This window comes from Oncorhynchus nerka, linkage group LG13 (genome assembly GCF_034236695.1).
Source record: "Oncorhynchus nerka isolate Pitt River linkage group LG13, Oner_Uvic_2.0, whole genome shotgun sequence".
In the NCBI taxonomy this organism is placed as follows: Eukaryota; Metazoa; Chordata; class Actinopteri; order Salmoniformes; family Salmonidae; genus Oncorhynchus; species Oncorhynchus nerka.
Window position 1 is genome coordinate 26,364,310 of NC_088408.1, and position 24,424 is coordinate 26,388,733.

General features: G+C 44.6%; 1 protein-coding gene and 1 pseudogene across 1 annotated transcript in view; both read right to left on the reverse strand.

Annotated features, from left to right (window-relative positions):
* Window positions 1–7,709: 7,709 nt before the first annotated feature.
* On the reverse strand, window positions 7,710–9,143 carry LOC115140398 (sterile alpha motif domain-containing protein 5-like; annotated as a pseudogene).
* Window positions 9,144–10,485: 1,342 nt separating this feature from the next.
* LOC115139277 (syntaxin-binding protein 5-like) overlaps window positions 10,486–24,424 on the reverse strand; it is a 159,194-nt gene continuing 145,255 nt past the window's right edge. Inside the window, 8 exon segments of the mRNA XM_065026296.1 lie at window positions 10,486–13,782; window positions 14,272–14,492; window positions 14,677–14,788; window positions 14,862–15,027; window positions 16,108–16,480; window positions 17,585–17,824; window positions 21,019–21,069; window positions 23,102–23,161. Coding sequence (XP_064882368.1) covers window positions 13,741–13,782; window positions 14,272–14,492; window positions 14,677–14,788; window positions 14,862–15,027; window positions 16,108–16,480; window positions 17,585–17,824; window positions 21,019–21,069; window positions 23,102–23,161 — 1,265 coding nt within the window. The 3' untranslated portion in view covers window positions 10,486–13,740.

The following is a 24,424-nucleotide window of genomic DNA, read 5'->3' on the forward strand; positions in this document are numbered from 1 at the left end:
CACGCTGAGGTCTGTCCAACGCTGGTCAGACGAAGCTGACTCCACACTCCAAGACTGCTTCCATCACGTGGACTGGGACATGTTTCGTATTGCGTCAGATAAAAATATTGACGAATACGTTGATTCGGTGTGCGAGTTCATTAGAACGTGCGTCGAAGATGTCGTTCCCATAGCAACGATAAAAACATTCCCTAACCAGAAACCGTGGATTAATGGCAGCATTCGCGTGAAACTGAAAGCGCGAACCACTGCTTTTAATCAGGGCAAGGTGACCGGAAACATGACAGAATATAAACAATGCAGCTATTCCCTCCTCAAGGCTATTAAACAAGCTAAGCGTCAGTACAGAGACAAAGTGGAATCTCAATTCAATGGCTCAGACACAAGAGGCATGTGGCAGGGTCTACAGTCAATCACGGACTACAAGAAGAAACCCAGCCCAGTCACGGACCAGGATGTCTTGCTCCCAGGCAGACTAAATAACTTTTTTGCCCGCTTTGAGGACAATACAGTGCCACTGACACGGCCTGCAACGAAAACATGCGGTCTCTCCTTCACTGCAGCCGAGGTGAGTAAGACATTTAAACGTGTTAACCCTCGCAAGGCTGCAGGCCCAGACGGCACTCCCAGCCGCGCCCTCAGAGCATGCGCAGACCAGCTGGCCGGTGTGTTTACGGACATATTCAATCAATCCCTATACCAGTCTGCTGTTCCCACATGCTTCAAGAGGGCCACCATTGTTCCTGTTCCCAAGAAAGCTAAGGTAACTGAGCTAAACGACTACCGCCCCGTAGCACTCACTTCCGTCATCATGAAGGGCTTTGAGAGACTAGTCAAGGACCATATCACCTCCACCCTACCTGACACCCTAGACCCACTCCAATTTGCTTACCGCCCAAATAGGTCCACAGACGATGCAATCTCAACCACACTGCACACTGCCCTAACCCACCTGGACAAGAGGAATACCTATGTGAGAATGCTGTTCATCGACTACAGCTCGGCATTCAACACCATAGTACCCTCCAAGCTCGTCATCAAGCTCGAGACCCTGGGTCTCGACCCCGCCCTGTGCAACTGGGTACTGGACTTCCTGACGGGCCGCCCCAGGTGGTGAGGGTAGGCAACAACATCTCCTCCCGCTGATCCTCAACACGGGGCCCCACAAGGGTGCGTTCTGAGCCCTCTCCTGTACTCCCTGTTCACCCACGACTGCGTGGCCACGCACGCCTCCAACTCAATCATCAAGTTTGCGGACGACACAACAGTGGTAGGCTTGATTACCAACAACGACGAGACGGCCTACAGGGAGGAGGTGAGGGCCCTCGGAGTGTGGTGTCAGGAAAATAACCTCACACTCAACGTCAACAAAACTAAGGAGATGATTGTGGACTTCAGGAAACAGCAGAGGGAACACCCCCTATCCACATCGATGGAACAGTAGTGGAGAGGGTAGCAAGTTTTAAGTTCCTCGGCATACACATCACAGACAAACTGAATTGGTCCACTCACACTGACAGCGTCGTGAAGAAGGCGCAGCAGCGCCTCTTCAACCTCAGGAGGCTGAAGAAATTCGGCTTGTCACCAAAAGCACTCACAAACTTCTACAGATGCACAATCGAGAGCATCCTGCGGGCTGTATCACCGCCTGGTACGGCAACTGCTCCGCCCTCAACCGTAAGGCTCTCCAGAGGGTAGTGAGGTCTGCACAACGCATCACCGGGGGCAAACTACCTGCCCTCCAGGACACCTACACCACCCGATGTTACAGGAAGGCCATAAAGATCATCAAGGACATCAACCACCCGAACCACTGCCTGTTCACCCCGCTATCATCCAGAAGGCGAGGTCAGTACAGGTGCATCAAAGCTGGGAATGAGAGACTGAAAAACAGCTTCTATCTCAAGGCCATCAGACTGTTCAACAGCCACCACTAACATTGAGTGGCTGCAGCCAACACACTGTCATTGACACTGACCCAACTCCAGCCACTTTAATAATGGGAATTGATGGGAAATTATGTAAATATATCACTAGCCACTTTAAACAATGCTACCTTATATAATGTTACTTACCCTACATTATTCATCTCATATGCATACGTATATACTGTACTCTACATCATCGACTGCATCCTTATGTAATACATGTATTACATTTACATTTTTACATTTAAGTCATTTAGCAGACGCTCTTATCCAGAGCGACTTACAAATTGGTGCATTCACCTTATGACATCCAGTGGAACAGTAGTGCATCTAAATCTTTTAAGGGGGGTGAGAGGGATTACTTTATCCTATCCTAGGTATTCCTTAAAGAGGTGGGGTTTCAGGTGTCTCCGGAAGGTGGTGATTGACTCCGCTGTCCTGGCGTCGTGAGGGAGTTTGTTCCACCATTGGGGGGCCAGAGCAGCGAACAGTTTTGACTGGGCTGAGCGGGAACTGTACTTCCTCAGTGGTAGGGAGGCGAGCAGGCCAGAGGTGGATGAACGCAGTGCCCTTGTTTGGGTGTAGGGCCTGATCAGAGCCTGGAGGTACTGAGGTGCCGTTCCCCTCACAGCTCCGTAGGCAAGCACCATGGTCTTGTAGCGGATGCGAGCTTCAACTGGAAGCCAGTGGAGAGAGCGGAGGAGCGGGGTGACGTGAGAGAACTTGGGAAGGTTGAACACCAGACGGGCTGCGGCGTTCTGGATGAGTTGTAGGGGTTTAATGGCACAGGCAGGGAGCCCAGCCAACAGCGAGTTGCAGTAATCCAGACGGGAGATGACGAGTGCCTGGATTAGGACCTGCGCCGCTTCCTGTGTGAGGCAGGGTCGTACTCTGCGGATGTTGTAGAGCATGAACCTACAGGAACGGGCCACCGCCTTGATGTTAGTTGAGAACGACAGGGTGTTGTCCAGGATCACGCCAAGGTTCTTAGCGCTCTGGGAGGAGGACACAATGGAGTTGTCAACCGTGATGGCGAGATCATGGAACGGGCAGTCCTTCCCCGGGAGGAAGAGCAGCTCCGTCTTGCCGAGGTTCAGCTTGAGGTGGTGATCCGTCATCCACACTGATATGTCTGCCAGACATGCAGAGATGCGATTCGCCACCTGATCATCAGAAGGGGAAAGGAGAAGATTAATTGTGTGTCGTCTGCATAGCAATGATAGGAGAGACCATGTGAGGTTATGACAGAGCCAAGTGACTTGGTGTATAGCGAGAATAGGAGAGGGCCTAGAACAGAGCCCTGGGGACACCAGTGGTGAGAGCACGTGGTGTGGAGACGGATTCTCGCCACGCCACCTGGTAGGAGCGACCTGTCAGGTAGGACGCAATCCAAGCGTGGGCCGCGCCGGAGATGCCCAACTCGGAGAGGGTGGAGAGGAGGATCTGATGGTTCACAGTATCGAAGGCAGCCGATAGGTCTAGAAGGATGAGAGCAGAGGAGAGAGAGTTAGCTTTAGCAGTGCGGAGCGCCTCCGTGATACAGAGAAGAGCAGTCTCAGTTGAATGACTAGTCTTGAAACCTGACTGATTTGGATCAAGAAGGTCATTCTGAGAGAGATAGCGGGAGAGCTGGCCAAGGACGGCACGTTCAAGAGTTTTGGAGAGAAAAGAAAGAAGGGATACTGGTCTGTAGTTGTTGACATCGGAGGGATCGAGTGTAGGTTTTTTCAGAAGGGGTGCAACTCTCGCTCTCTTGAAGACGGAAGGGACGTAGCCAGCGGTCAGGGATGAGTTGATGAGCGAGGTGAGGTAAGGGAAAAGGTCTCCGGAAATGGTCTGGAGAAGAGAGGAGGGGATAGGGTCAAGCGGGCAGGTTGTTGGGCGGCCGGCCGTCACAAGACGCGAGATTTCATCTGGAGAGAGGGGGAGAAAGAGGTCAGAGCACAGGGTAGGGCAGTGTGAGCAGAACCAGCGGTGTCGTTTGACTTAGCAACGAGGATCGGATGTCGTCGACCTTCTTTTCAAAATGGTTGACGAAGTCATCTGCAGAGAGGGAGGAGGGGGGGAGGAGGATTCAGGAGGGAGGAGAAGGTTGCAAAGAGCTTCCTAGGGTTAGAGGCAGATGCTTGGAATTTAGAGTGGTAGAAAGAGGCTTTAGCAGCAGAGAGAAGAGGAAAATGTAGAGAGGAGGGAGTGAAAGGATGTCAGGTCCGCAGGGAGGCGAGTTTTCCTCCATTTCCGCTCGGCTGCCCGGAGCCCTGTTCTGTGAGCTCGCAATGAGTCGTTGAGCCACGGAGCGGGAGAGGAGGACCGAGCCGGCCTGGAGGATAGGGGACATAGAGAGTCAAAGGATGCAGAAAGGGAGGAGAGGAGGGTTGAGGAGGCAGAATCAGGAGATAGGTTGGAGAAGGTTTGAGCAGAGGGAAGAGATGATAGGATGGAAGAGGAGAGAGTAGCGGGGGAGAGAGAGCGAAGGTTGGGACGGCGCGATACCATCCGAGTAGGGGCAGTGTGGGAAGTGTTGGATGAGAGCGAGAGGGAGAAGGATACAAGGTAGTGGTCGGAGACTTGGAGGAGTTGCAATGAGGTTAGTGGAAGAACAGCATCTAGTAAAGATGAGGTCGAGCGTATTTCCTGCCTTGTGAGTAGGGGGAAGGTGAGAGGGTGAGGTCAAAGAGGAGAGGAGTGGAAAGAAGGAGGCAGAGAGGAATGAGTCAAAGGTAGACGTGGGGAGGTTAAAGTCGCCCAGAACTGTGAGAGGTGAGCCGTCCTCAGGAAAGGAGCTTATCAAGGCATCAAGCTCATTGATGAACTCTCCGAGGGAACCTGGAGGGCGATAAATGATAAGGATGTTAAGCTTGAAAGGGCTGGTAACTGTGACAGCATGGAATTCAAAGGAGGCGATAGACAGATGGGTAAGGGGAGAAAGAGAGAATGACCACTTGGGAGAGATGAGGATCCCGGTGCCACCACCCCGCTGACCAGAAGCTCTCGGGGTGTGCGAGAACACGTGGGCGGACGAAGAGAGAGCAGTAGGAGTAGCAGTGTTGTCTGTGGTGATCCATGTTTCCGTCAGTGCCAAGAAGTCGAGGGACTGGAGGGACATAGGCTGAGATGAACTCTGCCTTGTTGGCCGCAGATCGGCAGTTCCAGAGGCTACCGGAGACCTGGAACTCCACGTGGGTCGTGCGCGCTGGGACCACCAGATTAGGGTGGCCGCGGCCACGCGGTGTGGAGCGTTTGTATGGTCTGTGCAGAGAGGAGAGAACAGGGATAGACAGACACATAGTTGACAGGCTACACAAGAGGCTACGCTAATGCAAAGGAGATTGGAATGACAAGTGGACTACACGTCTCGAGTGTTCAGAAAGTTAAGCTTACGTAGCAAGAATCTTATTGACTAAAATGATTAAAATGATACAGTACTGCTGAAGTAGGCTAGCTGGCACAGGCTGCGTTGTAGGCTAGCTGGCAGTGTCTGCGTTGTTGACACTACACTAATCAAGTCGTTCCGTTGAGTGTAATGGTTTCTACTGTGCTACTGTGCTGCTATTCGGGGCTAGCTGGCTAGCTAGCAGTGTTGATTTACGTTACGTTGCGTTAAAAGAACGACAATAGCTGGCTAGCTAACCTAGGAAATCGCTCAAGACTACACAATTATCTTTGATACAAAGACGGCTATGTAGCTAGCTATGTAGCTAGCTACGATCAAACAAATCAAGCCGTTGTACTGTGATGAAATGAAAAATGTGATACTACCTGTGGAGCGAAGCGAAATGCGACCGGATTGTTGAGTGCGGAAGTTCTGTTACGTTAAGGACGACGAATAGCTGCTAGCTAACCTCGGTAAATTAAGATAATCACTCTAAAACTACACACTCTAAACTACACAATTATCTTGGATACGAAGACAGCAAAGACAACTATGTAGCTAGCTAACACTACACTAGTCAAGTCGTTCAGTTGAGTGTAGGTTGTGCTGCTAATCGGTAGACGGTGGACTAGCTAACGGTAGACGTTAGCTAGCTAGCTAGCTGCAGGGCGGTGTAGACTGCGTTAGGACGACGAAATACGATAATTACGCAATTATCTATGATACAAAGACGGCTATGTAGCTAGCTAAGAGGAAAAATTGCTAAGATTAGACAAATCAAACCATTGTACTATAATGAAATGTAATGAAATGTAATACTACCTGCGGACCGAGTGCAGATGCGACCGCTCGCTCCAACCCGGAAGTTGTTACTAGCCACTTGTATCACTAGCCACTTTAACTATGCCACTTTGTTTACTTTGTCTACATACTCATCTCATATGTATATACTGTACTCGATACCATCTACTGTATGCTGCTCTGTACCATCACTCATTCATATATCCTTATGTACATATTCTTTATCCCCTTACACTGTGTATAAGACAGTAGTTTTGGAATTGTTAGTTAGATTACTTGTTGGTTATCACTGCATTGTCGGAACTAGAAGCACAAGCATTTCGCTACACTCGCATTAACATCTGCTAACCATGTGTATGTGACAAATACAATTTGATTTGATTTGATTTAATGCTAGTTCATGATGCTCCATTCTAATGCTAGTTCATGATGCTCCATTCTAATGCTAGTTCATGATGCTCCACTCTAATGCTAATTCATGATGCTCCACTCTAATGCTAATTCATGATGCTACGCTCTAATGCTAGTTCATGATGCTACACTCTAATGCTAGTTCATTATGCACCACTCTAATGCTAGTTCATGATGCTACATTCTAATGCTAATTCATGATGCTACACTCTAATGCTAGTTCATGATGCTCCATTCTAATGCTAGTTCATGATGCTCCATTCTAATGCTAGTTCATGATGCTCCACTCTAATGCTAATTCATGATGCTCCACTCTAATGCTAATTCATGATGCTACGCTCTAATGCTAGTTCATGATGCTACGCTCTAATACTAGTTCATGATACTACACTGTAATACTAGTTCATGATGCTACACTCTGATACTAGTTCATGATGCTCCATTCTAATGCCAGTTCATGATGCTCCATTCTAATGTCAGTTCATCATGCTCCATACTAATGCCAGTTCATGATGCTCCACTCTAATGCCAGTTCATGATGCTCCATTCTAATGCCAGTTCATGATGCTCCAGTCTAATGCCAGTTCATGATGCTCCATTCTAATGACAGTTCATAATGCTCCACTCTATTGCCAGTTCTCAACCACCATCTTAGGCCAGAGCCCTGGGGCCTGAGAGCTGAGGACACTAGACAGCTGAGGTCAGTGTGAGTGAACAGCGTTTCCCCAAGGGAAGGGAGGGGAACACTAATGAATAGTAATCAGGTTGTAAATTGCAACCCTCTACAGGAAATTAGAGACTGATTGAAGGCTCCTCATCATCCTGCACATCATTGATCCTCAGCAGCCGTCACCACAGCAACACTCACTCAGACCTCCCCAGGTTGAACTGAACTCACTAAGCCTGGGACACTTCTGTTCTCTCATCTCGTGTTTGTGATTAGGATAGGCATGAAATAAATCTGATCTATGACCAATTAGACACTCGTTACACTGGCACCGGGCCTGACAGGTGTGAGGTGAGGTGTTGATCCAGAGACCGTTTGTTTGTGTTTTGTGGGGTATGGCCTATTCTAAAGGTTAGATTATGATTGGCACTTCTCTCTGAAGCCCCTGCCCTCAGAGTAGAGGGCTGACATAAACTCATTTTTAGATTATAACGATGTAAAAAATATTGGAAGCCACTAATATATTTCATCATGGTAAACCCAAAGTGACCTTCAAGACAGACTGGGCACTGACCACTGACCGCTCAATCACCTGTAATGGTTGCTTGGGAACCTGAGAGCACACTGCGATGCAGCAGTCACTTAGGTGAGATCAATACAGGGTAGTGTTTCTGAACATATGAGGTCAACAACACAGGACAAAGCACACCAAAAACCTTTATGTGACCTGTATACCTTGTTTGAGTATGGTGGCCTGGCAAGGTTGACTCAATCTCTGATGACTTTATCCCTAATCATGTTCTTCAGCTTCAGTTTGGGGTAAATCACCAGCTCCCTCCTGTTGCCAAGTGTCAGGTTCCTCTGCGCACCTAGATACGCGCCCCCATTCCCCCCAACCTGGTCACTATTTGGTTCGATCCAAGACTTGGATTTCCAGGAGTTTAGACCCGTACTGGTCCAACAGGTGATTGTTTGGTGGCGTGGTGGGGATCGGCTCAAGCATGAAATACGGCAACCGCCTCATCCTCAGCTTTCAGCCTTTGCACCGCTTCGTGGATCCTTTGTAGTTGGTGTGGTATGTAGACACCATCGCCTTCCAGATCATAGTAGCCGTTATCCACGAAGGAGTCCACAAACTGAGAGAGCCATGGCTACCCCCTCTTGACAGCAGAGATAAAAAATTACATTTTAAAGTCAATTTTCTGCAACTTTGTCATTGGGCGTTTAGAACATGTTGCAGTTGTAAAGCAAGTTTTCTACAGTTCTACACATTTTGGGATGTTAGTGAATTTTTGTCAATTTGAAAATACGTTCCATGTGATTCTACTCATTTTGCCATGGGGCAGATATACATGTTTGCAGTTTTAAAGCTAATTTCCTGAAATTCTACTCATTTTGCCATGGGGCAGATATATATATGTTTGCAGTTTTAAAGCTAATTTCCTGAAATTCTACTCATTTTGCCATGGGGTGGAGAGAAATAATTTGATCAGTTTTACAGATAATTTACTGCAATTCTACACATGCCATGTTAATGATATCTGAGCAAGAGTGAGTAACCGAATCAATGGAGGTCAGGGCCCCTGGGTATGTGCCCTGCTTGCCCGGTTGGTCATTCTGCCATGATTACCAGACATTTAGATAACTGACTAGACTAACTTTGCAATCTAATAATTGTCAGCTGACATGGCTAATTGAGTGACTATCAGTGACTGACAAAACAAGTGAAAAACTGCTGATGCACAACCACATTTCAAACTTGCACCTTGTGTTTTCTAGTATTCCAACTCTTGTAAGTTGAGACCTGATTGAGTTCCTAAACTACTATTCTAGTGGCCAGGGGCCCCCTAGTGGCCAGGGGCACGAAATGACCAATTATGTTGCTTATGCCTGGAGTCAGCACTGGAGAGAGCTTGAGGGTCTTCAGCCACTCAAACACGATGCTGGGTCCACTGGTGGTCATTTTGGTGAGCAAAATGAAGAACATTGTGAAGGAAAAAAGTTCACAGCACTTCACTATTTTCCCTCAACCTAATTATTCAGTAAATAACCAGATAAACACTCTAGTAGTGAGTTATTTAGCTTTTTCCTAATGAAAATCCTGACAAATGTAGTACCCTCATCATCTAGCTCCATATTCAATGACCAAATGTACCTTTCACACATACTTAAGTGTTTGCCAGTTACAGGAAAGTCCCCAGTATCCCCAGTATGAATAGTCCCCAGTATCCCCACTATGATTAATCCCCAGTATCCCCACTATGAATAGTTCCCAGTATCCCCACTATGATTAATCCCCAGTATCCCCACTATGAATAGTTCCCAGTATCCCCACTATGAATAGTCCCCAGTATCCCCACTATGAATAGTCCCCAGTATCCCCACTATGAATAGTCCCCAGTATCCCCACTATGATTAATCCCCAGTATCCCCACTATGAATAGTCCCCAGTATCCAGTCTATGAATAGTCCCCAGTATCCCCACTATGAATAGTCCCCAGTATCCCCACTATGATTAATCCCCAGTATCCCCACTATGAATAGTTCCCAGTATCCCCACTATGAATAGTCCCCAGTATCCCCACTATGAATAGTCCCCAGCATCCCCACTATGATTAGTCCCCAGTATCCCCACTATGAATAGTCCCCAGTATCCCCACTATGAATAGTCCCCAGTATCCCCACTATGAATAGTCCCCAGTGTCCCCACTATGAATAGTCCCCAGCATCCCCACTATGATTAGTCCCCAGTATCCCCACTATGATTAGTCCCCAGTATCCCCACTATGAATAGTCCCCAGTATCCCCACTATGATTAGTCCCCAGTAGCCCCACTATGATTAGTCCCCAGTAGCCCCACTATGATTAGTCCCCAGTAGCCCCACTATGATTAGTCCCCAGTACCATACCAATGCTCTTGTGTCTTAGAGGTCCTGCCTGGATTCCACTCAAATGAATGGAACTGATATGTGAGTGTTTGCTGCCATCTAGTGAAAATGTTTGATTCATCACTAACTGTGCCTGGAGTCTGGATTCTGGGACTTGACCTTGATGAGATCATCCTGATGCTCAGCTTTAACCCTCAAACTACATGTTACTGTCTGAGGCACACACTTTTAGATATCCCAGATCTTATATCAATGCTGTATGACTATAGCTTCGGCCTCAAGTCAGTACTGTAACCAGTTATTACTGACTTATTGATAAATAATTAAAGGAGCAGCACCTCCCTGCAAAGATGACACAATGCATTCACCTTAGTCTTCATGAAGAAACATGGAGAATAAACCGACACCAAAGGTATGCATGTTTTCCACTTTTATTTTCCATTGCACAGTCATTTCTATCTACAGAATTATTTCTAAATTGTTTGTGGCAGCAGATAAAGTCATAAACATCCATGTGAAATTTGCATAAAACTGTACAAGAAAATTGGCTACAATGAGAAAACACTGCAACCCACTGATAACTGTTAAATCCAGGACAGAAATGGCATTATGGCGGACAGACTCCCTCTTGTGAGTATGAATAATAGCAGGTAAGAAGAATACTGCGTACTGAGTGTGTGGGCAAGAAACAACTCACTCAAAGACAAGAGAAAACTCATCGAAAATCTGAAAAATAAAAGAGATCTAGAATGAACGGGAAGGACCTTAATAATTTTTTTTGTAAGTCATTTTTTCTCCTTGGAAGATTGAAGCAGGGCTACCTATCAACAACCACACAACAGTGCATACTAGAACACAGAAAAAGAGACCAAACCTGCACGTTAGGATCTCCAAAATGAGCCACTTGGAATTGTTACTAGAGTAGAAGGAGAATGCATTAGAAGACAAGCCAGGGAGAGATGAAGCATGATGTGTGCAGACTGAGACACTGAACATGCGAGGCCGGTCAATGATGGAGCCACATTACACAGAGGTTGCATCATCCTGCTGATGCAGACATCCTCTCCTTACTGTGGTTCGTGTGTCATTACTGTGCTTACTGTGTCGTTACTGTGGTTACTGTGTTGTTTCTTTTCTTTTCTTCCCATACTCTTGCTGATTTTCCACAATTGATTTGACACAGATTGATTGGTCACCAAAATTAAGCATTTTGAGACAAGAAAACAAGTCATTATCGATCATACAGCACGAAACAATGTCAAAGACCACAAAGTTGAACATTTAAGATAATGTGCTGGTCATAGCAACAGTGGAATGCTCCTATGGTCCTTTTAGGAGAAGGTGCAGGCTACTTAGAAGTTAGCCAAATACCACTTTAGAACTTTTATGATGGGCACAATGTTGTGAATACAATGGTTGTTCCATACTAAAAACTTGCTACCCTCACTAATAATAATCATTTGGTGGGTGCTTATATTTGTCCTATTTCACACATGTACAAGTGTGTATTAATATGCATGTGTGAATTGTAAATGTTTTTTTTTTTGCATATCCCACTCTCCTTGAGAAGGGAACCTAGCCCAGTGACCGGGTCAGAATGCACAGTTCCCAAGGCCCCATATAGACCTATGCCTATTGTATTTTAATTAGTCAAACTTCTGGAATGCCAAGTTGAGTAACGGAACAAGGAAACGAAAGCTAAAGTAACTCTTTGGCGTCATTAAAAATATGGCAGCTGTCCTTGAGTCGCTTGCTTGAGCAACACCCAACACTTTTCCAATTGGCCTTAGATTGTCAAATTATTTACCTATTTACAACAGAACGATAGAGAAGCCTGGCAGAGCATTGAAGGACATACAAATGAGTGCTTTCACCACTGAAATAGGGATAGAAACAGATTTCTAAACAACAGACGGTTTCGACACACCACACATATAGCAGCGTCTCTTACATTTAAATAAATAAAATGTCAATAAACAGACCACTCAAACTGACAAAATATTTTACGGACAATTCTCAAGGAAAACTAGAAAAGTTTCAGTCTTCAAAAACGTATGACTTTGCGTGAACGTACATACTGTATATATAGTCCTGCATATTTGAACACAAACAAATAGGTTTATTCCCATGTGTTAATAGTAATCACCAAGTTCACGTGCACTTCAGGATCACATGTCCATAGAGTATATTTACTCCTGAATATCAATCCAATAGGTCTGGATAGACCAGCAGTGTATAGGCCTACTGGAACACTGACATCTTTCATACAGGGTCACTAACAAGCCCAAACTGTAGCAGATGTTAATGGCATGATGAGGTCAGGGAGGAAGGTAGCATTTACATGTCAAATAAAAGACTTCAGGGAGAGACGGAGACAGTGACAGTCTTGCCTCTGGAGTTCTGATCTGTGTCTGACACCTGATATGAAACATTATTGATGGTGACGTGTACTGATCTGAATGATAAATCTATGTATTTTATATCCATGACCTGTTTTTGAATCCAGCCCTTTTTTATAAGGATAGCTTTATGGGAGTTTAATAAAGACACAAAACATACTGGCAACATGACCAAATAAAAACACATCATCATTCACAATGTTCACGACAGCTAAGAAAAAGAAAAACAGATTTACAATAACAGAACAAAACAAACAATAAACAAGAAGAGATTAATTAAAGGTAGAGTTAGCGAATTTACATTGCACGAGCAGCACCACAGCTATGGCAATGAGCAAGATACAAGACTTCGCTCTCACATAATCACACAGAGTATCTGCTTCTGTGCACGCACGGGTTCGTTTTGCGCACTTACAGTATGGTAGCCACGGGACCAAAACAGCTGAGAGGTTTAGCCTCGTGCTCCAAAGCTCTTAGTTGCTGCAGAAATTGACCCACTATGCTGTTTACTTTGTGCATCTACATCATACAGCTGACTCTACCTTTAAAACATGTATAATACAGTTGGGAACGATGTGAAAACAGTGAATCTATATGATGAGGAGAGTCTAGTCGGAGCAAGGAGAGGGGATCCAGTGTACATTGGAATTACCTGTTTTTTTATCCTGCAACTATGATATCACCTCCTGTGACTTTGAGTAGAGCTTCCTTTGCCCCTCACACCACCAGTTTGTCTCCGCCTGAAAGTTGTCCTCTTGTTGTTTTGCACTTGACAGTGGGAAGTGAATACAGTTTTGATCATTTATATAGATTTATGTATATATAATTATGTATATATATTCTTTTTTTCCTCTTTTTACATTTAGATTTTTTTTTGTAGTTGTTTCTTCATTGTTTATTTTTTCTCTCAGTTGTGTTTGAATGTGTCTGTTAGTGTATGCCCCGGATTGGTTGGAGCAGAGACAACGGCACAGAACATTTTGCCGAATGAGGATGAGGGAACCCCAGAGCTCCAGTCAATCGGCAGGTCACAGATGGGAAAAACAAACAAGAACAAAAAAGAGAACACCTCTTTTCTCTCCAGTCCGTTCCTCAGTTTGTAACCTTATGACTGAAGTAAATACAGTATACAATATTGTGCTAGGAAAGCGTGTCCCACGTGTCCAGCGGAGGAAGGAGAGATGGAAGGAGGGATGGATAGAGAGATGGAGGAGGGGGGCATGTAGAGTCCAGATGAAGTTATGTCCCTTTGGCTCTGCTCCCCCCTCTCAGATCAGAACTGGTACCACTTCTTGTCTTTGCACTTCAGCATCATCTTTAGAGAGGGGAAAATGGAACACGAGTGTTACAGAAAACTCCCCATTGTCTTGCTCTAAGGGCTATTCCGGACACTAACGAATTTGTGTTATTAAACAGGAATTAAATGAGGAATTGGCATGCTCAGCTCAAAGGTTTGTGGCAACAAAAAATATTTGGGTGCAGGGTTCAAAAGCCATACACTGGAAGAAAGGAAAATCCTGCACTCGCTGAAATATTCTTTACGTTTTTATTGTCAGCGTTTCGAGGGCAGCCTTCGCCAGCGTTTGAATGCTGAAGAAAGCTGTTTGCTCTGACCACGTCCATTTTTTCTGACCTCTGCTGCTAAAAAAACTAACATTAAAACGTAAGAATATTTCAGTGAGTGTGGGTTCCTTCTTTTTTCCAGTGTAGCCTCATAATATAACACCTTCCTACAGGATGAAGTTGCCCCAAGACACTGATCTCAGATTAGTTTGATGTTTCGTATCATAATGTAATGTCTTACGTCGTGGGCGTGTTTGCCAAAGGAGTCGGCGCTGGCCAACATGGCAGCCGTCCTCTCGTCCAGCTCGCCCAGTTTCTGCCCTCTCTCATCCAGTGCTATCCGGGCACGCGCCAGGTCGGCCACCACACCCGAGGCTGCCCCCTTCATGCCCTCCAGGCCCTGAGGACCTGGGATGTGCTGGGCAAGGCCACGGGACGCCTTACCCGCCTGCGTCTCACCAACTAGAGGAGAGGGGGAGAGGGAGAGCCAGAAAGACAAAGATATAGGAAAAAGAGTGGGAGAGAATGAGATTGAGAGGGATAGAGAAATGTGGCAAACTTAACACTGAATATATAGATAAAATAGTTTCTCTGTGCATGTGTACACTATAGTAGGTGTGTGTTATGTTCTATGTGTGTCACTTACATAGTTCCTCTCTGTCCAGGGAAGTTGCTCCTCCCCCAAAAAGGCCCTTGAAGAATCCTCGGTTGGGAGCCTCTGGGGTTTCCACTGGTGTGAACAGTTCTCCCAGCATCTCCTGAAACACACATACACACATTAACACAGTTGTATTACATGTGTGTGAGTGTGTGTATTTACGTGGTCCTGACCTGCAGGTTCTCACAGGTCTCCTGGCTGTATGTGATCCTCTGTATCTCAGTAGGGGAGGTGAGGTACATGGCCTGGCCCAGGTTGGTAAAGCAGAAGGTCCGGGCTATCCGCATGTCTGTTAGTGGCAGGTAGTTTACATCCAGCAGCGGTCTCAGCCCCGGCAGACTGCAGACAGACAGAGAGAGAGACCACATACAACACAAAGTTGCACTTCCTATAGCTTCCACTAGATGTCAGCCGTCTTTAGAAACTTGAATGAGGATTCTACTATAAAGGAGGGGCTCATGAGACCTCTTTGAGTCAGTGGTCTGGCAGAGTGCCTTGGTCTCGTGACGCGCGCTCCCGACAGAGTTACCTCTCGTTCCAGTGCTTTTATTTAGACAAAGGAATTCTCGGGTTAGAACATTATTGATATTTTATGTTAAAAACATCCTAAAGATTGATTCCATACATCGTTTGACATGTTTCGAAAGGACTGTAACGGAACTTTTCAAGTTTTTTGTCTGGACGAAGTGCCTGCGCCTCATGAAGATGGATTACTGGGCTGAACATGCTAACAACAAGTGGCTATTTGGACATAAATGATGGACTTTATGGAACTTTATGGAACAAATCAGTCATTTATTGTCGAACTGGGATTCCCGGGAGTGCCTTCTGATGAAGATCATCAAAGATAAGTGAATATTTATTGTGTTATTTCTAACTTTGTTGACTCCAAAATAGCGGATATTCCTCTGAATGATTTGAGTTCTGAGCTCCGTTCTCAGATTATGCTTTTTCCGTCAAGTTTTTTTTAAATCTGACACAGCGGTTGCAAAAAGGAGATTCTGTGAATAACACTTGTATCTTTTATCAATGTTTATTATGAGTATTTCTGCAGAATCACTGAATGTTTTGGAATCAAAACATTACTGAACGTAACGCGCCAATGTAAACTGAGATTTATGGAAATAAATATGCACATTATCGAACAAAACATACATGTATTGTGTAACATGATGTCCTATGAGTGTCATCTGATGTAGATCATCAAAGGTTAGTGATTAACTTTGTCTATATTTCTGCTTTTTTGCTTTTTATCTTTGGCTGGAAAAATGGTTGTGTGTTTTTTCGACTTAGCATCACAGAGACATCGTGATGCATCTATTTTACCTGTGTGTGTGTGTGTGTGTGTGTGTGTGTGTGTCTGTGTGTGTGTGTGTGTGTGTGTGTGTGTGTGTGTGTTTGTATGGCTCACTGACTCACCTGAGGGTCATGATGTGTCCGTTAGCACAGAAGCAGGCCACACAGTTCCCTATGTTCATCTGGACCACGTCAGCCCTCAGGACGAACGATGTCTCTGTGATGCTGTGTTTGAAGATGCAGTTCTGTGAGGGCAGTGCTATGACCTTAGCCTGTTTCTCAGAGCACACCACCGCATACTGGCTCTCCTGCAGCTCCTGGGAGGTGGAGGGCGACACAGAGACCGGGCGGCGTTTACGGGCCTTGTCTCGCTCCTCACTGTCGGCGCCCGCAGCGTTTGGCTCATACCAGGTCTCGAAGGCAGGGGGGAGGAAGGTTCCAGTGTTGTCCAGGAAGGCCATCCTCAGGATACTGCCCTTCAGTCGTGCCAGGGTACCTGGACAGATAAGTGGGATGGAGTGTGTTGAAAATATATCTACTGTGCATTCAGAAAGTATTCAGACCCTTACAACCTTATTCTTTGGGAAAAGTCTCTGATTGGAGTCCACCTGTGGTAAATTCAATTGATTGGACATGATTTGTAAAGACATTCACTATCCTATATAAGGTCCCACAGTTGACATTGCATGTCAGAGCAAAAACCAAGCCATGAGATGGAAAGAATTGTCCATGGAGCTCTGAGACATGATTGTGTCGAGGCACAGATTTGAGGAAGGGTACAAATATTGTCTACAGCATTGAAGGTCCCCAAGAACACAGTGGTTCTCCATCATTCTTAAATGGAATAAGTTTGGAACCACCAAGACTCTTCCTAGAGCTGGCCGCCCGGCAATCGGGGGAGAAGGGCCTTGGTCAGGGAGGGGACCAAGAACCCGATAGTCACTCTGACAGAGCTCCAGAGTTCCTCTGTGGAGATGGGAGAACCTTCAAGAAGGACAACCATCTCTGCAGCACTCCACCAATCAGCCAGAGCCCGGACTTGAACCCGATCGAACATCTCTGGAGAGACCTGAAAATAGCTGTGCAGCGACACCTCCTATCCAACCTGACAGAGCTTGAGAGGATCTGCAGTGAAGAATGGGAGAAACTCCACAAATACAGGTGTGTCAAGCTTGTAGCGTCATACCCAAGAAGACTCAAGGCTGTAATCGCTGCCAAAGGTGCTTCAACAAAGCACTGAGTAAAGGGATACTTATGTAAATGTGATACTTCAGTTGTTGTTTTGCAAACATTTCTAAAAATATGTTTTTGCTTTGTCATTATGTGGTATTGTGTGTAGATTGATGAGGGAAGAAATTATGTAATCCATTTTAGAATAAGGCTGTAACATAACAATGTAGAAAAAGTCAAGAGGTCTGAATATTTTCCGAATAGCACTGAATGTATAAAACATTTATTGGTATGTACAGATGTCGATTATGTGTAGAACAGGATGTAATTTTTGTCTGGAAACAAAGAGTTGTTAGCGTTGTTCCTTATGTATTCATTAACATACTCACGCACACACACCCATCCATTCACTCATAACCCAGACACCCACCGCTAGGTAAGACGATAACGGGCTGCAGCAGCCTTTGTTCCCCAGCAGGGGGCAGGTTGAGGGCCACAGCCAGCACTGTTCCCAGGGAGGTTCCCACGTATAGGCATGGTGTGATGGCGCTGTCCCCCTTCCGGGCGAATGTCTCGCAGAAGTGGAAGGAGGTGATGGCCTCGCGCGCCTCCTTGTCGATGGACGTGACGGAGGAGGATCGTGAACGGCTGAAGGAGTTGTCCCGGTGGTCTAATGGGTTGGCGCCCCGTGGAGGACATACAGACAGGAGGACAGTAGAGGAGAGGACAGAGAGGTAAAGCACCCGCACACACGTAGAGAAAACACACTACACACTACATGAATACTGTGAACAACAGCTGTATGATTGGTGGGAGCAGTTGGATTCTGACAAACAACATTGCGGTTGACATTTTATTGTATCACGAAGCTAAAATAGCAATTATACAGGAGCAGAAAACAGTGAGCAGACGTTCCTTTTAAAGAGGTCTAAAACACCTTGTGAAATGTTGAGTAAAATAGATTAGGCCAGCTGTAAAATAACTTGATCTGTTGAAGAAAACTCTTCTCCTTACATGGCAAACTGAGAGTTCGATGTCCAGGTGCAAGGTTAAGACACATAGCAATAGAAAAGGACTTGTTTTTATCTGTGGAGCAGATGGAACTCATAAAATGAATGATTGGTCGTTGGTTGAAGAAGATTTGCACGTAGGAAACATGGGAAGATTTCACTAAAACTTTACAACCTTGTACTTGTTTTATTCATTAGTACAAAAAACAACACATTATCAAAATGTAAAACCAGGTGTCAATATAACAAGCTAATACAGTTTTAGAAGCTCCCTGTGAGTTGCTGGAAAGATGAATAAACAAACGTTTATAAACTGTATATATCACAAACAACACTGTTGTTATACACTGAGTGCACAAAACATTAGGGACATTCCTAATATCAAGTTGCACCCCCTTTTCGCCTCAGAACAGCCTCAATTCATTGGGGCATGGACTCTACTAGGTGTTGAAAGCCTTCTACAGGGATGCTGGCCCATGTTGACTTCAATGCTTCCCACAGTTATGTCAACTAGGCTGGATGTCCATGGTGGTGGACCATTCTTGATACACAAGGGAAACAGTTGAGTGTGAAAAACTCTTGACACACTCAAACCAGTGCGCCTGGCACCTACTACCATCCCCTGTTCAAAGGCACTTAAATATGTTGTCTTGCCCATTTGCCATCTGAATGGCACACATTCACAATCCGTGTCACAGTTGTCTCAATGCTTAAAAATCATTCTTTAACCTGTCTGCTCCCCTTCAGCTACACCGATTTGAAGGTAATTTAACGGGTGACATCAATAAGGGATCATAGCTTTCACCTGAATTCACCTGGTCAGTCTATGTCATGGAAAGAGCAGGTGTTCATAATGTTTTGTACAATCAGCGTATGTCACAATTCAGTTAGTGTGTTATATGTCGACACCTCCAAAAATCTTTTACCAGACTATCATATCTCTGCATTTGACAGATTTGGTATATTCAATAAGGATCTGACCCCAATAAACCCTCTCTTCCTCATCTTAGGGGTTCTGCCATTTGGGGTCCTAGGAAGGAAATTGTGATTTTCATTTTTGGGTCAACTGTACAGATAAAAAAATAAAAGAACAATGTTTCTTTCTGTATTTATATCTGTCGGTCTCCTACAAGAAAAGTGTTTTAACTTTTGGAAAGGACCAATCACAAAAGAAACAGGTAGGAAATAGAAAATAGGAAGAGAATGCTACAGAAAACACATATACACAGAAAGCTCTATTGTGCAACAGAGTCCTGGTTAGTTTAGCGTAGCAGTTTGTAAAATACCCAACAGAAATGTACTGTATGTCTGTCCTCTCCACCTCTTGTCTCCAGGTTTGTCTTAAGAAGTAGCAGACACTGCCAAATGGTGATCATCAGTTAGTCTGACAGCATTTTTAAGGAAATATATAGGATATATCTATGCTTTTGGTAGTCATGAGGCCATCAACAGGGCTCTTTGCCACCTCTAGGGCATTATACATATACATAAAATGACATAAGCTTCTATTAATGGATAGTAACTACAGAGCTCACATTATTCCTGTGAGATGCTCATATCGAGAGACCATTTGGACTTAAGGATACAGTGAAGTCCAGTTTTGGGAGAAAAAAAATGTATTAAGAAACGCAAAATGTTAACACGAAGTTAAGGCTTACCCAAGTCTGGCTTTAGCTCAGTAGGCAAGCTTAATTTCCGTGACATCTTTGCTGGAAAAAAGAGAACACCCCTCTTTACAAACACACACCTAAGCGAACACGACAGGCCATGCAAAGCTAGCTAGGAGCTAGGAGTTAGAAGCTAGCAGCTAGGACTGGGATGTGGTTGTGCTTATAGCATTACTACACACATAAGCTTTGGTATAACTGTTGGCGTTTGCTTCATTCTGCTTCAGGGGAGGCAAAATGCTTTAGAATTAAACAGGAAGGAAGCATTAGGGCATCAGAGGAGACAACCCTGTTGAATCACAGAGGCATGCTGGGACGGACAAAATAACAACAAGTAAGTAAGCTATCGTACATAGCACACACAGTGTCCTGGAAGAGAGGAATAGTAAGAAGATACACATTCATTCAGAACCCCCATGCCACAGGAGCATGCACCAAAGACAGGAAGGAAACAGGGAGTGAGTAGGATGGAAGAAAACAGTGGAATGACAGTACAGTACAAGCAGGGAAGATGTATCTCTGGTAGGGCCTACAAGGCACTTTTAGCTAGGTAGTCAGAACTATGTTAACTTTTGGAGCCTTGTGAGGTTTTGGTTTTGACATTTGACTAGCCTTACAGTCCATTTCTATTATTTATTAACTAATGTTAGAGATGCTTTGCACATAAATCAAAGATATCTTAAAATTATTTGTCGTTTAAGAAAAGAACACACTTCTTCAACTGCCCATTTATCCTAAATCTATGAGGTAGAGAATGACAGTGTTCAGAATATAAACCTTGCCGCAAAGTCAACAGTGTCAGACAGACAGAAGACAGAGTTGGGAAAGTACAGAGTGACTACAGATAGACTGCTGTGATGTCATAACTACAGACAGCCAATCAGGAGCCGGAGTGAAGGAAGGACAATCATTGAAGGACAATTGCCACAGGCACATTTCACAATGTGACATACGTGCTACAAACATGTAGCATGCAATGGAGTTCTAGGGTATACCATTATAAGTGTGTGTCTGTGTGTGTATAAGATTTTATACAAGGTTTGTTCTAGGCCAAACAGTGATTCAGTGCCACTGAGGTGAAAACCGAGACAGGTTGCTACAACAAAACAGTGGCTGACAACTTATCTTGTACATTGTACTATCCCTGCCCAAACTACTCCGTGGTTGAAGTCTTTGGCCACTCTTACCTCCTCTACCCCCACCTCCATTGTAGAATTGCTGATGGTTTGACGCCAACACTTTTGGGAGGAAGTAGATAGACGTGCAGTTAGAAACATCCTGGTACTTTACCATACCGCCTACCAATCACATTCGTGAAAGGACTGTTTTTCTACTTGTTATCATTGTAACATGAGAACCAATTGATAGCAGTTTGCCTCAATCTTAATTTTCAACTACCTGGGCGCATGCAGAATATTTGTAGACATAGTGTACATTTTTGTTCAGACTAATTATTTTCCTAGCAGCCAAAACTTTAAAGCCTTGTTGACTCCCGACAATTCTAGAATCAATTAGGTGTAGACATATGCTCAAGTCAAGACTGGAGACCAGATATGCCATCCTCATAAATAGCAGATGTACAGAGGCAGTGTCTAGCTAGTGACACCAGACACTGGGGTTTGGCGTAGTTGGCTGAACACCTGGAACATAGCTAGCAGTGTGACTTCAGTCTCTGGGCTACTTATTTTTTCTGTGTGACCTTTTAAAATGCAGCTCAGCTCTGTGTTTTAGCCCCAGTGTCTGTGTGTTAATGTCAAGCTCTCAGTAATGAGATGGAACTGGGTTGTTCTCAAATTAGCATGCCTCATCACCTCAAATGCTAATTTAGCGAACTGAGATTAGTCGTCCAGGACAGGGCCATTGAGGAAGCACCTTATCGTGACAGTAACTGTGGAAGGGACTATAACGTTTTGTTTGCACAAATCTGAAAAGGGCAGATGCTTGGATTAAGTTGTGTGAAAAGTATTATTGTTTGTTGTTGATCTATTCGTGACCATGTTCTGTAATACTGTAGTAATACATACAGATGATTGAATATGCATCTCCTAGTTACATGATCAGATCTCACAAGGAAGTTTGTAATTCTGTTTCATTCCTACGTCCGAAAATGACCCAGCATGATATGAGTAAAACCCACTGGAAAGGAAACCACTACATCCCGTCCTATAAAAGTCAAATGAGGTCTGGAAGACTCAGACAAAATCAATAGACAGAAAACAAATTATATGTGGGCATGTCGTAGTATCATTTTAAAAAACTTTTTTTTTTAAGTCCAAGATTTGGGAAGGTCCATATGAACTAACCCTCCTTATAAACTAATGTCCTATTCGGTGGGAATCAATACATTTGTGTCTTGGACTGACTATAGAGTACTTATTCACTGATTCAGGTAGTTTAATGGTCCTAAACTGTCTAGTTAATGCCAAATCATGGTGTCATCGCCTCAGTTTACTGCTAATGTCTCAGGTTTTGATAAAACATATTAAAACTGCCAAAATCTATCTAATCTCTTATTTATTCTTCTTTCTGTTTTATTAAAAGTATATTTTATTCATTGAAAGCAGGAGAGTGAAGTGTCAGTACACAAAAGAGACCTGTAAAAAAAACTCTAAACACTCCAGTTGTAAACTTGACCCTTCAATAAAATCTGTGTGAAATCAAACTTTCAGACAGATAGAACTGCAACACTTCTGGTTTTCAAGAAAAAGGTTCCCACATCCAAAGGTGTGTGTGACATCTCAGAGAGAACCATATTCACCAATAGCAACCAAATCGCTCACATGCATTCTAATCAAATTTAGGCAAAGATGTACTACCAGTTTTCTAGCATGGATTCATAATATTCAGGTTAGGTCAATATACGGTCTTCAAGTGAATCATGCTTATTTATGAGTCCCTTTACCCATAACAACCAACCTGTTACTGAACAAGATGTTCTGGGTTCAGTGGGTGTTGTAACTGCTGTGAATACAGATGTAGGATCTTAATTTGAGCCAGTTCGCTACAGTAGGATAATCCTGCAGCAACAGGAAATGTGAAATATTATGTGGATTATAATTAATTATTGTAGGGGTTGATACATTTTTCGTGAAGGAAAATCAAGTCTAAAATGTAAAAGTGGAAATTACAAACTTCAGAAGTCTTTTTAAACCTCCAATACACTACATACACTGCATTGCAGGAAAGTTCACCTGAAAATGGGTGATCAAATTAAGATCCTACATCTGTACCAGTGTAATGCCAACTCTAACATGCTGAAAGACAGTTTACCTGAAGTGGGGGATTTGCAGCGGTCCTCCGAGGCAGAACCCTCGTTGATGTCACACAGACCTGCAGCAGAAGAGACAGACATTGCACGACATTAGATGTCATTATCATTAGCTACAGCTTCATTCTTCTCTGTCCTTTTCTCCTTTCTGTTTGATAAGGATGTTATGATATGTAGGTTGTTGGGTATACCTCCATTTTCCCTGTCTGCCAAACAGATGATGCAGACCAGAGCAGAAACAGACTAAACAGACTGCTATCCAAGCCATTGCCCCACCCTCCCCATACATAGAGACAGAAGGCCTGGACCCAGACAGACAGACAGACAGACAGAGACAGACTAAACAGACTGCTATCCAAGCCATTGCCCCACCCTCCCCATACATAGAGACAGAAGGCCTGGACCCAGACAGACAGACAGAGACAGACTAAACAGACTGCTATCCAAGCCATTGCCCCACCCTCCCCATACATAGAGACAGAAGGCCTGGACCCAGACAGACAGACAGAGACAGACGCAGCCAGATAGCCCCAGACAGACACAAACACAGCACCACTGCCCCAGACAGACTCCGGTACTATGGGTAGGACAGACATACAGACCCTAACCCGGACAGACTCCAGTCCTCTGGGTAGGACGGACGGGTAGACTGACAGACACCACCAGATGGACAGACAGACAGCCCCACACAGACAAAGACTCAGCCCCACTGCCCCAGACAGACTCCAGTACTATGGGTAGGTCAGACATACAGACCCAACCCGCACACGACTCCAACATCATCACTAAGTTTGCCGATGACACAACAGTGTCAACACCGACAACGATGAGCCTGCCTATAGGGAGGAAGTCAGATACATGGCAGTGTGGTGCCAGGACAACAACCTCTACCTTAATGCCAGCAAGTCAAAGGAGCTGATCGTGGACTACAGGAAACGGAGGGCCAAACACGGAATCAGAGGAAGACCCTGCACATCAACTCGGTACTGGTACCCTGTGTATATAGCCAAGTGATCCTTACTCACTATGTATTTATTATACATTTTATTACATGTTTTACTTTAATGTTATTTCTCTATTTTATATATCTTTGTATTGTTGGGAAGGGCCTGTAAATAAGCATTTCACTGTTAATCTACACCTGTTGTTTATGACGCATGTGACAAATTAAATTTTAATTGATTTGATCAATTACTCCTCAGACTCCCCCCACTCTGACAGGTGCCAGCCCACCACTAACCACACACACACACACACACACACACAGACACACACACACACACACACACACACACACACACACACACACACCTACTTTTCCTCAC